This window comes from Chiroxiphia lanceolata, chromosome 9, assembly GCF_009829145.1.
Source record: "Chiroxiphia lanceolata isolate bChiLan1 chromosome 9, bChiLan1.pri, whole genome shotgun sequence".
Classification (NCBI taxonomy): Eukaryota; Metazoa; Chordata; class Aves; order Passeriformes; family Pipridae; genus Chiroxiphia; species Chiroxiphia lanceolata.
Window position 1 is genome coordinate 969,803 of NC_045645.1, and position 17,882 is coordinate 987,684.

Below are 17,882 nucleotides of genomic sequence, written 5' to 3' on the forward strand. Positions count from 1 at the left end.
CCCTGTTTACTCTGTCCCATTTACCTACTCATAATGTGTCATTAAGCATATATATAATTTGTTTGATCAATTTAAAAGCATTGGAAATGGAAACAGAAGACATTGTACAAACAGAAAGATGTCGGTCTGGAAATACCACATGGTGCAAACAAACGAATACAAAAAGTTGGTCAAGGCTATTGTCAGAGCAAGATTAATTAGCCTAATCCATTTTAATATCCTCTTTCTGTCTGCACTGTGAGCCACCATGACCTTCCTGGCAGGTGGAAGATACTTCGAAGTGGCATTAAAGCCTTTTTTCTTTCTCTAATGGGAGACAGAATAGTCAAAATGCTCACACTGATCCTGCTGCAGCCATTAACTAGAGTGGAACAAAAATTGGTCTGCAGAGGCCAGATTCATTAGTCACCAAGAAATACAGATTGGAGCCTCTAATCTGAGGTACAAATGAATCCTCTGTCACAAAGTGGGAACTTGCTTCATTTGCATAGTGTAAGTCAGCTTTTGATTTGTAATTTCAAGAGGTTTATTAGTCTTATCTAAGCAGAGAAGCCCATTTGAGACCTACAGAAAATGACACCGGTTGGAAATGCAGGTTGTGCTGGGGATTCTCATGTATCACCACACTGTGCTGACGCGGGGTGTTCGTTAATGGGATACTATTTTATTTATTAGGGCGTAATCTAACCCTGCATTTTTCTTGTGGAAAATGATCACCTGCCCAGTAATATTTCTGAGGTGCTTCTCCTCTCAGGCAGAGGCAAGTGGATGGTGGGAAAGACCCCCTGGCCCCTGTGACACAGCTCTTCTCACGATCCCACTTACTAATGAAAAGGAACCACACAAACTCACTCCACTCAAACCATATCTGCTGCATTTCCCTTCAGTTTTAAAAAATATTTTCTAAAAAGAAACTATTGCTATTATTATTATTATTATTTGAGAAGCTATTTTCTCTCCAGATCTTTGCCTCTTTTTGTCAAATTTCTGCACAACTGGACATCTCCCATCCACTTCCAGGGCTTCAGGAAAAAAGACAGAAGTGCCCTGTACAGAGAAATCTCTCTTCAATAAGAATCTTAATTAATTTTATTATGTTGCAAAGTATTTCGAAGTTCTTTTCAAAAATCATTCTTACATTTCATCTCAAAGGGTACAAGTAAAAATCAGTATTTTATAAGTTTTGAAAAAATGTGCAATAAAATTTTCCAGAGCCAGACACATGTATGTGTTCCAGGACTATTTTCTCTCCTTCACAGGGGCGAAGTGGCATTACTGGCACTGTACAGCAGAGAAGGAGTTGGCCAGTACAGACAACCATTCTACAGCTGATGAAAGGAACTGGAAATTAGGCAGCAATGTGTGACATGCCTTCCATAGAGCCTGGTTAATGGGACACATGGTAGACATTTTACTAGTGAAGTTACAGAAATGTTTGTCTTTGCATTTTATCCTGAAGTCATTGAATTGTGACAATTCTTAAAACCGTAAGAAAGAGTGATTTTACTAGGTATAAGGATACACAGAGAACAAGGCAAGCTATATAAAGTACATTTTTCACACAAGCAAATTAACTCTAAACAGTCTTTGATATAAAATTCTACCAGGATGAAGTAATTTCTTTAAATTGCCAGCTTTTTCCCCTACCCAAGGTTTTATTATGAGATAGATGTTATTTCCAATTCAGAAAATAACCCTTTCTGCTCTTTTTGTTTCAAACAAGTTGAGGTAAAAGACGTATAAACTTTGATGGTAAATTTTTTTTTTTGAGTGTTATACCTGTGCAAAGCCAACATTTGTAAAGTTGATATGGGGCACAATACACATTTATCAAAGACTGAAATACATAGGATCATGCAGCAAGATGATAAAGCGTGGCAGGTTGCTGAAGCAGGGAGAAAGCAGGGTGACAGCACAGGAGAGATACCTTAAGGTAAGCCCTGCATGTCTTCTCTCGTTTTTGGAGCTTTTTAGTAAGGAAAAAAAAAATCAGAAGTTAGACAGATTCTGGAAAGCTTCAGAAATAGGAAAAAAAATACTCTGTTTTTTCAAATCCTGGTTTTGAACTACAGCCTGGACAGTAATCTAGTTTCTGTCCACAATGACTACAAAAAAAACATCACACAGGAAACATTTTTCCCCAACTGTGGTTTAAGTCCAGCTGGCAAGTCCCACACAGTCCTCGCTCATTCCCTCACCAGCACCATGGGGGGAAGAATCACAAGGGTAGGAGTGAGAAAACTCACGAGTTGAGATAAAGGCAGTTCAACAGGTAAAACAAAAGCCAGGCATGCAAGCAGAGCAAACCAAGGAATTCACTGCTTCCCAGGGGCAGGCAGGTGTTCAGCCAGCCCAGGAAAGCCAGGCTCCATCACAACTGTTATGGGGCAAGACAAACACCATAGCTCCTGATGTCCCCCTCTCCTTCCTAATCCCCAGCAGCTTTACATAGGGAGCAGGATGCCACAGGGTGTGGAACATCCCTTTGGTGAGCTGGGCTCAGCTGTCCTGGGGTGTCCCCTCCCAGTTTCCCACGCACCCCCAACCTCCTCACCAGCATGGCAGTGTGAGAACAGGGCTGTGCAAGGGCTGCCCAGCACAAACAAAACAGCTCTGCATTAGCAACAGGTGTTCACCACAAACCCAAGGCATAGCCCCATAGTAGCCACTGTGAACGACATTAACTCCATCGTAGCCAGAACCAGCACAGCAACAGTATCTAGATACCTTTTGTCCAAAGAGTGGGATTTGTGTGAAAAGGCCAAAGGAGGAAATCCCTGTGTGGGCACTTGATCTGTCTCTGGGAAAACTATTTTAAGGGCAGCTAGGGACTGTAAATAAAACTACTGCCAAAATAACAGAGGAGTGCATCTCTCTCTAAAGGAGGATGAAAAAAAACTTCGTTTGTGGGTTGCTGACTTGGCTGACACAAGGCAGAGGCTGAGAAACACAGCATTTCCTCTGAGAAAAAGAGGAAAGGTAACAACACTTGCAATTTCCATTTAAACCACAAAGACATACATTTTCTCTGCAATGTTTCTTGGAACATCACGCCAGAGAAAACATGAATTTAGCTATGTTTTAGATATGCGTATTAAGGCATTTTTATAAAGATCAATTTGAAGTCATGTCGGTGTCTTTAAAAGGCTAAGAAAGTGCTATTATTCTGCAGAAAGTCAGATCAAAATAAAACCCTGCACCTATGCAGAATCCCACTGATTTTATTACACGTTCAGGGTTAAAAGGATCACTGGATAAACACGCTGACTTGTTACAGAATTTCCGAGAGCTGATACTCATTTCCCTCACACTAGTTATAATGCATTCCAGATTTTAATACGGGACACAGCTATGTATTTTAGGACCAGTCAGCTATTGTGAATTATATCTTATTCCCTAAAGAAGGTAATTGCAACTTTCTGCCGTGTATTTACTGCTGTTTTCCCTCATATGCTTATTCCAGAACTACGCGCACGCAGGAACAAAGTACAGATTAATATTTCTGAAAGGAAAAGAACACAAAACCCAAGGGCAATGGTTATCCCAGCGTGAGGAGGTGATGGGAGGTGTGTACCTTGTTATAACTCCTTCCAGCAGAGTCCTTTTCACTGGGCCGTAGTTCCTGAAGTTGAGCATCCAGAATGTCCACGAGCTGTTCCATCAGCCTCACTGAGGAACTCACATCGCCAGCAAACACTGGGCCTTTGGTGTGTTTAGCCAGTTCATTGGCCAGACTAGCAGCATTTTCCCCACTTCTGATCTGAAATGACAATTTATATTATCTCAGCAGGGTCCCTTGTTCTGCTTGAGGCTCCTAATTCCAATTCCCTGTGTACCTTTGTTGTGGTGAAATAACCATTTGCACATACATTGAAATCTGTAACTAATTGAGACCAATAACGTTCTCTTTATCTCAGAAGATTAAAGGTTCTTAGATCCATGACACACAAAAGCAGTTCTTAACAGCCATCAAAACCAGAAATCTGACTGGGACTTCTGGGCTAGATCTGCTATTCATCCTCACTTTTATTTTACTGCCATTATCAGACAGCAAGAAATCTATTTGTTCATACCCATGCTTGAGGCATTCAAAAGTCAAGTAGCTCGGTACTGACAACAAATTATTCAGTTTTCAGAAACTTTGTAAATCTCAGTAGGGAGGGAAAACACAGGAAGTGGTTCTGCACTCTAATCATACTGTTATCAATGCACTCAGACAAAAATCTATTCATTACAGTGTAATTTTGACTGAACAAAACCCCTTGCTGCATACCACAGGTTTTGCTGTTTGATTTACAGTATTTGGTTTATCAAGCAAATACTGCGTTTGGTTTTTGAACATCAGCAAAGCCACTTTGTTTTCAGTAGTGATGAGAACGTGTAATCACAGATTCAATTACAGAACTCAGAGGGAGGGCACACCAAAACGCACACGAACCCAACTGCTGGCCAGTGCTCTGCACATGGAGCACACACAACTCCTTCTGCTTTAAAAGAACACAGAGTAACAAACACAGCTTCAACAAACCGAATTATTAATGCTCAGCGTTAAAATCTTTAATCACCAGCGTACACCAGATTAAAAGGTTTCAACCAACCTTCTGAGCCAGCTGATTTACCCAGTGTGAGGTACAGTTGCTAAGATCGGGGCCTTTAGGGTTCCACATTCCCGTTAAGACCACGCAGAGATACGAGGCAGTTCCTACAACAGATGTAGAAAACTACAGTGAAAGGGAAACCATTTTTCTGCACGCGTTCAGGAAACTGGCTACACTGTGCTCCTAAACAATGCTAAATTCTGAATGCTGCTAATGGCAGTAGTTGACAATAATTGACAAAAACGAAAGGAAATAACGTCGATTACAAAGAGCAACGAAAGAAGTCAGTGAAAAGTACCAGACGTTTTCTGCAAACAAACAAAAAGGCCTTGATTTTTCCTGGAGCTCATCCAGAGGGGAGCTAATAATGAGAAAGGCAGCTGTAAGCATATTTCACAACAGTCCTCAAGCAGTGCCCTAAAATTTGACCTGGATTCTCAAAAGTGCAAGCACAAGGTAATTCTGTGGCTATGCTCAAATGACGTTTGCAGACTGACCATTGGCCACTGCCAGTAGAGGCTGCACTCTCCAAGTAACCAAAAAATCATGTGACAAACAGCCTGAGATTAAAAAAATATTCATCCTGAGAGAGCTGCCCATCGCTTTTGAAATATCTGCTTGAAATCAAGATACATTTTTAAAGGCAGTACCTCGTGTTCCTTTGGGGCAAGGCCGTTCAACCATCATTCCTCGTTGTGTCTGAGGCCAGCTAATCCCCCTGGCCTCAGTCGGTTCACAGAATCTCTCTGGCAAAGGGAAAAAACTTGTCACGGGAGGAATTTTGGTTGTGGAAACGGGTGGCGGTGGTCTGGGTCCTTTGCTTCCTTCCTTTGTTCCTCCAGCTAGTGTTGTGCTTATGGGACCTTTCTGGGATGTGGTGCTAGTGGTTGACACTGTGGTTTTGTACAGCTCTGCTGAAGAAGTTATTGTCACTGCTGTGGTAGGCACTGCACGGGGAAAATTAGAGCAATAATAAAGTAAACGACTTAGAATTATATATAAAAAAAAGTTATTTAAAAGTTATTTATGTAGCTTTAAAGGATTCTCTGGAGTCTCCTTTCCTTTATCTTAATATTACTCTCATTGCTATTCTGGGTGCTTAAGATATAACTGACTGACTTTTTTTCTTTTTTTTTTACCCCCAACCCATACTGGTATGACGTTTCAGCACATTCTCCAAATAATCTCTTCTGTAATAAAAATTGATAGTTACATTTCTAAAGGCTGAAAGGCAGCACTAGCAAGTTATCAGTACATAACAAACACGCTCAAAGCAATTAAAGATTACTTAATCACTTCTGCAGCAGGAACAACTCGACAGACAGACTTGTTTGAAGCACTGTGCCATAAACAATGCAGGCCAGCTTCAACAGCAAAGGCAGTGGGCTGGAACTAACGAGACCATTTTTAAAAAACAGCCCCCAAAACTTCAAGTCACCCAGCACACACCTTCCAGGGCCACAATTATGATAACATCTTCCCACCCAGCAGTCATTCTGCTCCAGAGAGCTGCAGCACGCCCCGTTAGCTCCAGACACAGCATGTACACGGTGCTCTCCTGTGTGAGCATTTGGGGGCTTAACACCCTCTTTTGATAAAGCAGGTATGAAGACACAACTCCTACAAGCTGGGGGCAAGGACTAGTTTCATCCTGCACAAAAGCCCAGGACACATCCCTGGTGCCCGGGACACACAAGCTGCTCCTGCCACCGACCCACAGCGGGGACTCCTGGAGGGGCTGCTGAGACACAGCCCAGGCCATGCCAGAGGGAATTCCAGTTAATGCCAGTGGAGAGAACAGTCTGGAACGCCTGTTCAACAACTCCACACATACACTGAGAAAATGGAAGCGAGCAAAGTAACTGGAACAGTTACCATTCCTTATTTCCAAATCTTCATTAGTGTTCACAATGCTTTACAGGCACATGAAAGCCCAGATTCCTTGTGCTGAGAATAAATAAGCTCATACAAAATAATTTTGTCTTTTTTCTTTCTTTCTTGTTTTTTTTTCTTCTTCTGCTAGGCCCTTGAACTCTGAGTTACTGGACAATGCAGCTTCTCTAAATTAAATCATAAAATAAAAACAAAAGAAGAGCTGTCTCACTTTCTTCCAACAGTTACTTTATAAGTTAGTGTTTTGAATAATATTAACTTTCAGTAGTTTGGCAGTTTAAAAGCCTTTTTCAAACCCCTTTTTTAATTATGTTTCAGTTATAACATATTAGAGGTCTTACACAGTAATTTATCCTTTTATTTTCACATGAATTTACAGTGGAGTTTTTAAAGAGCAAAGGCAAAGATGTGCTTTTCATCCCTCTCCTGCTCACAAATGAGAAACTTCTCCAGAGAGCCTGTCTTCTTTTCAGTCTTGTTCTTGGCTGCTTGAACACAGCCTGTGTAATTGTGCTGAACTCGTGGTGTAGCCAGTTCCTCCTGAAATCCTCAGATCTGTTCTGTAAGTGCTTGCCTGACATCTTGTGAAACTGCTCTATTTTCCTTTTGATGACAATGCATCCAGCCTTCCAGTGCTCTCCCAATTAACATTTGTCAAAAGCATTTGCAATCACTTGCACAAGTGTCAGGCAGTGCTGAATCAGGTCCTGGGGAACGGGGAGATGGTGGGGATGGAGAATGATGCAGGGACAACCAATTATTTCTATCCATCCCTTAATACATGGTGCTAATTAGTACATATTTAATCACTGCCATGTGTATTAGCATTACTACGATTACAGCTCAAACCCTATAATGTTTAGGACAGTTTTGTCTCAGGAATACCACTGTCAGAATTCATAACAATGTTCTGAAATTCAGGAGTGAGGTAAAAATTGTCAGAACTTATTTTGTGTTGCACCCTGAGCTAATATAATCCCACTGTCATTATGCACCTTTAGGTAGAACAATGTTCATGCTATCCATTAAAACCAATTTCAAAGCCTATCACCTACGATTCAAAACCGACCTGCATAGCATAGCAGTACTACATATTTAGAAATATATTTTTAATCTCATGTTTTAGGGGAAAGACTTCAAACCACCTCTCTCTAAAAAAAAAAAAACCAAAAAATTACAGATAACTTCTAAGAGATTTTCTCTTGAATTAAATTTAAAAAAAGGAGAAGTCAGCATATTTAAGAATGTATCAGGAAACTTCAGACAACACTTGAAGTCTGGGAAAAAAAGATGGTCGAAAAAATAAGAAACAACTGAACGCATCACTTCAAGGAATACATCTAGCTTTGAGAGGGCAGGTCATTTTGTTTTCAATGACCTGTGGGAACTCAGATGTGCAAGGCCATTCTCCTGAGCTGCCAGGGGACACGTGACAGCTGCCACCACCCCACGTGTCTCGTTCTGAAAGCTGAGCGTGGTGGCACCTGTGGGCTCTTGCCAATGGACCAGCCAATGGCAGTGATGTTTAACAACTAAGAAGAGTAACAAACTAATAACTCCACATCAAGGTTATGAACCTATTGTTCTGAGCAGCAGGGTTGAGTCTCTACAAGGCTGAAGATGCATAATTTTTGCCCAGCTCCAAAAAAAGCCACTTTTACAATGTAAGATTCTATTTTGGACTTTTTGACCAGGCTTGACATGCTGAGGAGAAACCCAAAACCTCTTCTGCCTCCTGGGTTTTTTTTTTAAGAATAGGTGTGTCTTACTATCAGCTGAAGAGCAATAGGAAGCACATCCAAAGACTCAAATTGAAGGTAATTAATTCACATTTCTTTCATGCAGCTCCTAATAGCTGATTTAAACAGTTATGCATGTTATCTGTTACTAAAAATGAAGACACCACTGGAGTAAAACTTAACACCTGTTTAAGAGTGTGATGTCTATAAAAACCATAACACAATTGCCTAGGACAGCAGGGGAATAGTAACTTTCTTTCCCCAACTGACAGTGAGGAGTAGATTTAGACAAGGCACACAAGCTATCTAGTATTCCTTGCCAACAGGTTTCTATTCTAGGCAGGCATAAAATAAGTTTTAAAAAAACTAAACCAAGCCAAATCAAAAAACTCTCCACCCAAAATACAACTCTGACCTCAGATTTACAATTGTGTTGAAATGCCCAGATGACGTGGCACTTCTGAAAATACCAGTGGTTCCATTCTCACCTCTGGCATCCAGGTAGTTTTAGAAATCAGCTGCATGGATTTTTCAGTTCAGTGTATGCTCTTATAGGTCAGGTATTTCAGTGTGTTTGGACACAGGAAAATCTATGTGCCCACCCTAATTTTACTGAGCTGCTCTGTACAGTCATGGAGATCAGAAACCTGTGCAAATCACAATTTTCCTTCCTTCTGTTTATTGCTGCTGTGTGCCTGTTTTCATGCTTCAGTGAATGGCAGGGAAGGCATGAAGACTCACCTAATTACCTATAGGTTCCAGTTATTATGCTAGCCAGTACTCTACTGACCCTGCCAAATCCATTTAGTTGAAAGTAAAATGTTTACACAGCCATTTAAAAATTTACACCCTGAAAATAATAACAAATATGACAAAAATTTAGCAAAATACCTCTGGTTAAGAAATGTGCTATCTGGTCCCCATTACATTGTCTTTACTCATACAAGCACTCTTTCATCAGTCTGTAGTCTATCAGATTTGATATAATAGTACAAGTGTAATTTATTTGACAATTTGCTGCACGACTTTGTTGTAGATTCTTGCTGTTGCAATAGTTTTCTATTATTTCAAGCCCTTGGTGATACTACTCTCCAAGTTTCTCTTCTGTCCACACTCACAACATCCATATTTTCCTGCAGTGACCCAATAATAGTTAATGATGGGTATCATGGTACAAAAGGGGAGACAGTTTCAGTTTGAACAGTTAGCACAAATTGGGGTGAATGTAGATGAAATCTCTCCCTAACACACTAACACAGAACAAAAGGATTTATCTTCTTTTTGTTACCAAGGAAACCTTACAATGTAATGCACATATTCACTTTTCAGAGGGAAAATTCCCTTCATTCTTCCAGGTCTTTTAACTTAAAATTCTTCTAAAAATTCCTATTTCAGCAAGGATTCATTTGGACCATCAGTATCTCCTGTAGAAAGAATGTACCTGGACATATCCACTGAATTTGCCAAGGATATAAAACTCTGGTTTGTCTCAAATTTTTCACAGTACCTTTTTGAAGGACCTGATATATTTTACTTCATTTCTAAATTAGAGTTTTGATTTTTAAATGCTTTTTTACACTTAACCTTAGAAAACACGTTCTTCTGCAACACCTGAGTGGTGCTTGTCAGCTGTAGCCCTGAAAACCATTTCTACACCTATGCCAGAGATGCACCAGCTGGAGGTTGAACGTTTTACGTGCAGCACTGTCTTGGCAGGCACCTTACAAATGCCAGCAGGCACCAGCACTGCAGGAACAGGAGGATCCCCTGGAGAAAACCTCAGCTGGGGCATTTGCTCAGCATCAGATGTCAGCCGAGGCACTCGGGGACATGGCTCGGGGGTGGGCTCAGCAGGGCTGGGTTTACACTGAACTCCATGAGCTTCAGGGCTTTTCCATGGTTCTGTGATAGTTATGTACTATAATTTCCATGAGAAGTGAGAAGAAACAACATAAAAACATAAAAAGAACATAACAACATAAACATAAAACATAAAAAGAATGAGGTTAAGCCAGGAGTTCTAAGAGCAGCAGACCCACTGCCAGAGTAGAAACTCTACAGTTTTAGAAATCTGAAGAGTTCTGAAGATTGAGAAAATAAGGATGCAGGGTGCAGGTAACACGGACAGTTGCAAGAGGAGAAAATGGTGTAGGTTTGCAGCAAGGGCAAAGTCAACATCAGGTTAATTACAGAGGTACTTCAGAGGTGTCAACAGGCAGATTTAAAAATTAAAGAAACAACAGAGAAAACAAAGCCAGGTTTGAGGACATGGAGGGGCCCAAGTTTTGGCACTGGGAGCAAATATAAGAGAGGAACTTAAGTATGACAAATTCATCTTTCTTGTAGGAAGAAAGACTGTTGTTTTTGAAGCACTCTGTAGCTGGATGTTATGGAGCAGACAAGAACTGCTAGCCAAGACAGATAGATAGGGAAAAAAATAAAAATCAGTATGTGCCTTATCTATCATTATTTCTCCCATGGTAGCAGAGGGAATACAGATTACTGAGTTTCCCACAATGGTCCCAAGGTAACCACTTGAAAAGAAAAGGCCAAGACTTCCAATTTTGAGACACTGACCTTGTGACACCATTAAATACTTGATACTAAAGTACCATTACAAACAACACTAAAAGAAGGTTCTTGTGGTAGGAGACTTAATGTTATCCTGACACCTGTGTTGTGTTGAGCAGATGATTCAGAAACCTGAGTCGACCACAAAAAACCCAAATCAAATCAAAACAAAAGAAACACAAAAATGCCCTTTATCAAATGTGCTGAAAAACTGATCTAACTCCACATGAGATAAAAAATCCAACTGTTTATTACACATACAGATTGTTTGTGTAACAATGGAAGGACTGATCTTCAATTTGTATAAACTTCATGCTGAAACAAAGAGGAACTGGGAATACAATGGAAATAAATACAGAAGTAGAAAGTCTACAGAATTTCTTCTTGCTTTTATAGCAGTACATCTCAAGGACAATTATGTTAGATAATTTTTCCTTTCATTTAGTCGTTTTTAACTACAGGCAATTGGCTTAGGCAAAAGAGGAAATGAACTGAAACAGATTCTTAGATCTGCTATTTGCAGACCCATACAAAATTAAAATATTGGGTATTGGCTTTATCTAAGGAAAAATACCATTTGTGAATATATGCATCACATATTCAAATAAACCCAGGGTCTTCATATGGCTTCTATATTTTAAAAAGGCCAAAATCAAAATATATTTACTGATGTCCCAATGCATTTAAAACCCAAACTCACAGCTCACTCAAACATTCCTTCTCTGTCTTCATGGGTGAATGGGCAAACAGCTCAGAGGAGAGGCAAACACCCTGCAGGGTGCCCTGGACGCCTCCTCCTCTAGGTCTGGCTGGAATAAACCATTTCTCCTCCTGCCTTGCATGCAAGCAAGGAACCCAGGAAGGGCTACTGGGGGATGCCCAAATCTGTTTCTGATATTCTCTGGGATGTGGCCAGCAATATGTACTGTAACTTAAGATCTTGGAGACTCTCACATTATAAAAACATTATGAAACGTCTTACTGGAGACCTTTGGAGGTTTACTAAAGCAAGGGAAGGATTCCACAAAGCCTTTTCTCTCCCTGCTCTTCCTTTACACTTCTCTGCCTATGCAATGATTTAGAGATGAGCTTTTGTCACATTCACAGCAGCTGCCTGAACTGCAAAAGCTACTTAGAGCCAGCACCTCCATTTTCTCCTTACTCTTAAAGCTTTGTAGAATTTAAAATGCACCTTCGTCTCAGTTAAACCCAGTGAACAGTGACACACATGACAACGTATGGAAATGAAAGCTTCCATTTTTTTCTAATTACATAGGTGGTTATCTCTGCTGAGAGCAGCCCCAAAGCCTCCCTGAGGAAGGGACCAGCTCGATGGAGGGACAGTGAAGCTGGCCAAGGTGCAGCCACAGCTCAGCCCCCAGACCCCCACAACCTCACTGAGGCTGGCTGTGCATTGCCAGGGAGCTCTGCAGGAGACCGACTGGGCAGATCACACCTGGCTCAGGAGATCACTAATGTATCGGTTCCAAACTGGCCTCTTCTGATGCCTCTTTGTACCTGGAAAAGCTGTATGTACGTGGATATAATGGTGTGCACATTACAGAGCTTGCACTGCTGTGCATGAATCAGCTCTGCTGAAGCAGGACAGCTACTTTTCATGTGGAGAAGCCATTATTACTGCTTTTTTGAAGTAGAAAAAACGGCTGCTAAACATGCATACCAGTTAGATGAGAGAAGTGAAGTATTACCCTCATTGCTAAAGCAGCTTATCAACATTCTGTTCATTGCTGCATACATCTTCTGCCACAGAGCATTTCTCTCGCTATTTACTCTCCTCTGCAGACGTTAAAATGTGGCTGTGCCTGTTCACGTCATTTTTAGGGCTTTCTGAGACTTAAAGACCTGCTTTTCTCTCCCCTTTTGACAGTTAGTACCTTTCCTTTTAGGCAGTAGTTCTAACTTCTAGTGAGCTGAAATGCAGTTGTAAGGGACCTACTGAGAAACCCACTAAAAAGATGTCAGATAATCTTGTCTAACCCGACATCAGAAACTGTGAAAATAAGGCTGTGGAAAAATCCTTATGCTTGGTACTGCACATTAACCCCACACATCTCCTCTGGGGCCTCCCAGCACACACTGCTCTCCACTGCTGGCGCCAACAAGTTAAAAGGTCTGCGTGTGTGCTGTAATCAATTCAGGAGGCAGGTAACACCGGGAGGATGGGAACAGCCTTCTGGCTCAGCGGGAACCAACCTGCACTCAGTTCAGCTACAGAAGTCAAACTGACTGGTGGTATAAAGTAAATAATTCCTCGACTCATTCTCAAACACAGAAAAGCTACACACTTCTATTAAAAAAAAAAAAATAAAGAAAAAAGAAATAAAGAAAAGTACGAGCCTGTAAACCAAATAAAGTAATTCTGTTTCTCTTCACAGGTTCTGCAAATTTGTCTTGCACCACTGTAATGTTGCACTGCTCAGCATGGTGCAAGCAACCCCTCCCTGCCCTTCTGCCAAGAGCTAAGTCTAAGACCAACGATATTTTAACATAGTTCTCAGAATGGAAACACAAAGAGATTAAAAATGAGAAGAAGAAAAAAAAAAAAAGAAATCCTTACCTTGGGCAGGATCGGGTGGGCCGAACTCCAAAGAATATCTGAGAATGAAGTTGTTATTCCACACATACAGCTGGTTGTCCCTGGGGTTGTAATCCACCGCGGCGATGTACTGGTACTGGTTGGGGAAGGGGATGTCCACGTGCTCACCCCTGCTCAGCCTGGTGTTGTAGATGTAGTCGATGGCGTTGCGGCCGGTCTCGCTCTCGTTGTCCTGGTACACCGAGCGCACCACGTACAGGACCCCGCAGATCATGAAGGCGTTGGACGCCGCCCGCTTGTCGTACGTCGTTTCCCAGGTGGCCTCGAAGCGCAGGGTGTAGGGGTTCAGCTGGCTGATCACGATCATCCCGTTGTTCTGCTCCGTGGCGTAAATCACCCACAAGCCATTTTCATCCACCGCCAAGTCAATGTCAGTCTTTCCTCCCCACCGGTACGGAGACGTGTCGTGGTAATTAGCGTAATTGATTATGGCCTCCCCACTCTTGATTCTAGTCCTCAAGTCAAACTTCACTATGTTCCTGGTTCTTTCCTTGTTAAAAAAGACAGCGCCGTCGTACACCACAAAGCCAGTACCATCCACTCGGTTCGGCAGCTTGTACGTCGTCTGCTGGCGGCCGTTCTGGAAGTCCTCCAGAGAAGCGAATTCTATCAGAGTGTCGGTGCGGTACGGAGTCCAGGGCATGAAGTAGATTTTATCTGCAGCCTGGAGAGGGTCTTTGCACCAAGCACCTGCTTTTTGTTCAGCTTCATATAAATACGGTGAGTCCACAATTGCTTTCAACGTCCCCGGGCAAACAAAAACTAACAGTCACAGAGAGAAGTAAGACAAGAATTACGTCAAATTAAGACTGTCTCACAATGAGAATCAAAAAAAAAGAAAAAAAGAAAAAAAAAAGGTAGGTAAATCATAATGACTGTGTCAGGAAGAAAAAAAAAATCCATTTAATTGGCACTAGATTATACCTTATGTTATAATTAATGCAATTATCACCCTTTATCATCCACTTTTCTTAAAGTTACCATGTTCTTGCTGTACCAGTATGGAAAGTGGATGGGAACTGCTTTCACTAGTACAGACCAAGGCTCAATGGCATCATACACAGACAGCTGAAAATGTAGAGCTACTCTTGCATTTTTGTTTCAGACTTTTAGTGAGTGCGGATTAACGCTCCAGAGCTTTTAACTGGTGTGCAGGTCAGTTCAGTCCAAAAACAATCACATCGACTTGTTTAGAACTTTAAGAAGTGGTGAGGCTGAAAAAGGAGGGGCCTCGATTAAAAATAAAGGAACAAACCAAATCATCAGGTATATAGAGAAAGCAATTAGGAGCCGAGAAAACAAAACACAACCAAAGCAATGAATGAAAACAGACCAGGAAACCCTGTAACCATGGCATGCTATGGAGAGGGTTCTGGAAGCCAGGCAAGATGACACTTGATTAACAAGAATTTACCCAAGGGTGAGAGAAAGAGGGAAAGAAAGACAAAGAGAAAGGGAGAGAAAAAAGCAAGGGAGTCTTCCCTCCAGCCCAAGTACTTCAGACACTATACCCCGCCACCTACTTTAAGCAGCCAAGTCACTTTATTGCAAACAGTCGACTTCTTATGAGGTGTACTTATGAGATCCTGCTGATTATCATAATATAAGAGTGTTGTGGGGAGGGGAAGGGAAGAGGTTAACATCCATAAGGCACATAACAAGGAGCTGGGGTTTGGACTGTATACGTTATTTACCTTTTTGCTCCACTTCTATTTTAAGCATCGGAAGAAAAATAAAAAAGTGCAAGGAAAAAAGAAAGAAGATTAACGTAAATCGACTATTAATCTAAAAGATTAAATTAGTTACAGACGCTAAATATAGGGAGAATAAGAACTGCACTATATTGGATAAAGAGAAACAGACAACAGGATAACCTAGCAGGAGAGAGATTCTACGGTTACACAAGCGAACATGGATCGATCATTCTAGTAGATTAAGGAGGCAATACAGATATGTTGGCATGTAGTTTCACTTAGTGAACCTGAATAAATAATGAATGACTTTACTAATGCATGCTATACACACTCTTTTTCTTCTAAAAATATAACGCTATCAAGCTGGGGTTTAAGTGACACATTAATTTATCGTATATGTGCAAGTGCACATATACATATCGTATTAAATAATTAGAAATACAAAATTCAGTATATTAATTACATAGGTTTGCATATGTGCTTATTAAACTCCCCCCGTCTTTGTCCCAGACATCCCTCTGCTTTTCTTTCTTGTAAAGAAAGCAACTTGCACACTTAAGCCCTCCTTAGGCTTTATTTTGTTTTCCTGAATGTTAATCTTGAGAACTTTTGCCACTTCTTAGTCTATAACTGCAAAATCAGACTAGAAGGAATAAGCAAAAACATCTAGAAAAAAGAAGCAAAAGCACAGTAAGCAAGAGGAAAAGAGAAGAAAAAAATTAACAATTTATTAGCTCATTCAGGTATTCTCCAGCATCATCGATTAAGCCCAAAACAGCAAGCTAGTATGCAAGGACAGCCATACTGTGTTTAAACAAACATCCATCCTGCCACCACACATGGAAGACATAAACCCAACCCAATTAACAAAGTTATACTACTATAGCAATTTTTCCCCCAGGAAGTTTTAAGGAAGTTACAGAAAGATAGATAGCTGAAGCCCAGTTAGTAAATAGCTTTTCAATAATCATTTGCAATAAAACCTATTTCATATACTCTGTGGCCTCTGAAGTGTGCTCCCTTGGTTTCATAAAATGACCTGGGAAATGACAGATGTACCAATCCGTGTAACAGCAGCTGCTGATACCGAGGAAGTGTATCAGAACTATTGCACAGCTCTTCCATTTTCAGTATTACAGCATTATCCTGAAGAATGCGTTTGCATGCTGCATAGAGAGTTTTGGATTTCGGTTTCATTTAAGGGAATTGCATAACATTATTCTGAGAGAATGGTATTGGCTCATCTGACCTAGTGCTTCTTCAGGAAACAATTCCATAACTTTACGGGGGAGCTGAAGGGGTTTAATATTTTCAAAATGAGCAGTAGTTTTCCTGGTTTTTTGTACAGTTATCCATCTTTAGGTAAAATACTTGTTTTTCTGCAATTTGTAATTCTTGCAGTTATCCAAGTAAACAGAAGATGTACTCTGAAGTGAATTCCTGGGCTTCGCCATTAGTATTAATGACTTCTGCATGATTCTGTTTGTGAACTTCTATGCATGTGCTTATTCCTCACCAAAGAGCAATATTGATATTGTACCTGCTTAGAATTAGTAATAGGAGAGGGGGGAAAAAGCTGGGGATAACTCAGATCGTTACTGGCCTGTCTGCTCTGCATGCACTGGGGTACAGCTGTACATTTGTCAGGGACAGATGGGCTTATTGGAATAAACAAATGCTGCAAAGTCCAATCAATACACAGAGAGAGAGAATAAAACACTTTAAAATGTTTTCTATTGAACTCCCGAGTCCAAACAGGCTTCAAATAAAAACGCACAGATGTACGAAACGGCACTTTTGATGTTCTCCTTTATAAAAGGACTGACTTCTGTTAGTCAAAGTGTCAACATACATTGTGCAGTATAAGTGAGAGAAATGTCAAGTATACTACTCTCAATGTCTTTGTAATTTAATCAATAATACTCTTATTTCAGGACAGAGCAATGCCTATCAAATTTGTCTAGCATTTTGGTGGAGATCCAACTGAGTATCTCAAAAGTTGGGGTTTTTTTGTCTATACTTTGAGATGCAAAACAGGAAGCTTTTCATTAAGTACTTTCAAACTTAATTAAGTTTACCCAATTAAGTACTTTCAAGTAAAGCAATGCAGTTATGTATTTCTGAAGGCCAGCAACACATAGAGGAGCTCATAAACTGCATTTTGTACAAGGGTGACAGCAACTCCAGTGTGTAAGAACTCCCACCTTTCACCACAAAACCTTTTATGATTGACATTTGTCATCCCTCATGGACTGAAAGCCACCACAATGAGACACAGCAAATTTTGCAGTCTTGCAGTAACTGAAGTTCAGAAAAAGTAAGAACCATAACTGAACTTTGGTTAGAAGTGCTGTGATCACTAAACTCCTCCCTTCTCAGGCCCACAAAAGCCTGTCCTGCCCTCCTAACAAGTCTCTTAAGCTGAGACAGCTGCTATTTGCAAACTTAATGATTTCAGTCATTCTGTACATTTAGATATGGAGCACTGGAACAAGTAAGGAATAAAAATTTAGATTTGATAACTGGAGTTTATCAGGCATCAAAAAAAGAGACTTGAAAAATAACAGGATAAGCTTTTTGGGACAGGGAAGAAAGATGGTCAACAACCAAAATGGCTACTGAAGCACAAAGTGGTTTGAAATCAGATTTCAAAACTGATTTTAGTCTCTGGTAATCTTTTTGATGACTGGTGGCAATGACAGGTGATGCCTCTTACAGTTCTGGAATTGGGCAGTGTCATCACTGTACATGCTGCAGTTGACAAACTCCA

General features: G+C 40.7%; 1 protein-coding gene across 23 annotated transcripts in view; it reads right to left on the bottom strand.

Moving 5' to 3' along the window:
- The window catches only part of ADGRL2 (adhesion G protein-coupled receptor L2), a 379,726-nt gene that overhangs the window by 32,341 nt on the left and 329,503 nt on the right, over positions 1 to 17,882 (bottom strand). For 13 of the 23 annotated variants that reach the window (XM_032695909.1, XM_032695904.1, XM_032695908.1 and 10 more), the window contains 6 exons: positions 15,113 to 15,127; positions 13,380 to 14,180; positions 5,249 to 5,545; positions 4,599 to 4,702; positions 3,575 to 3,760; positions 1,928 to 1,966 (listed from right to left, as the gene is read on the bottom strand). In XM_032695909.1, the coding sequence (XP_032551800.1) occupies positions 1,928 to 1,966; positions 3,575 to 3,760; positions 4,599 to 4,702; positions 5,249 to 5,545; positions 13,380 to 14,180; positions 15,113 to 15,127 (1,442 nt within the window). The remainder of the gene's footprint in view (positions 1 to 1,927; positions 1,967 to 3,574; positions 3,761 to 4,598; positions 4,703 to 5,248; positions 5,546 to 13,379; positions 14,181 to 15,112; positions 15,128 to 17,882) is intronic. The other 10 variants (XM_032695911.1, XM_032695910.1, XM_032695914.1 and 7 more) reach the window with 3 other exon arrangements.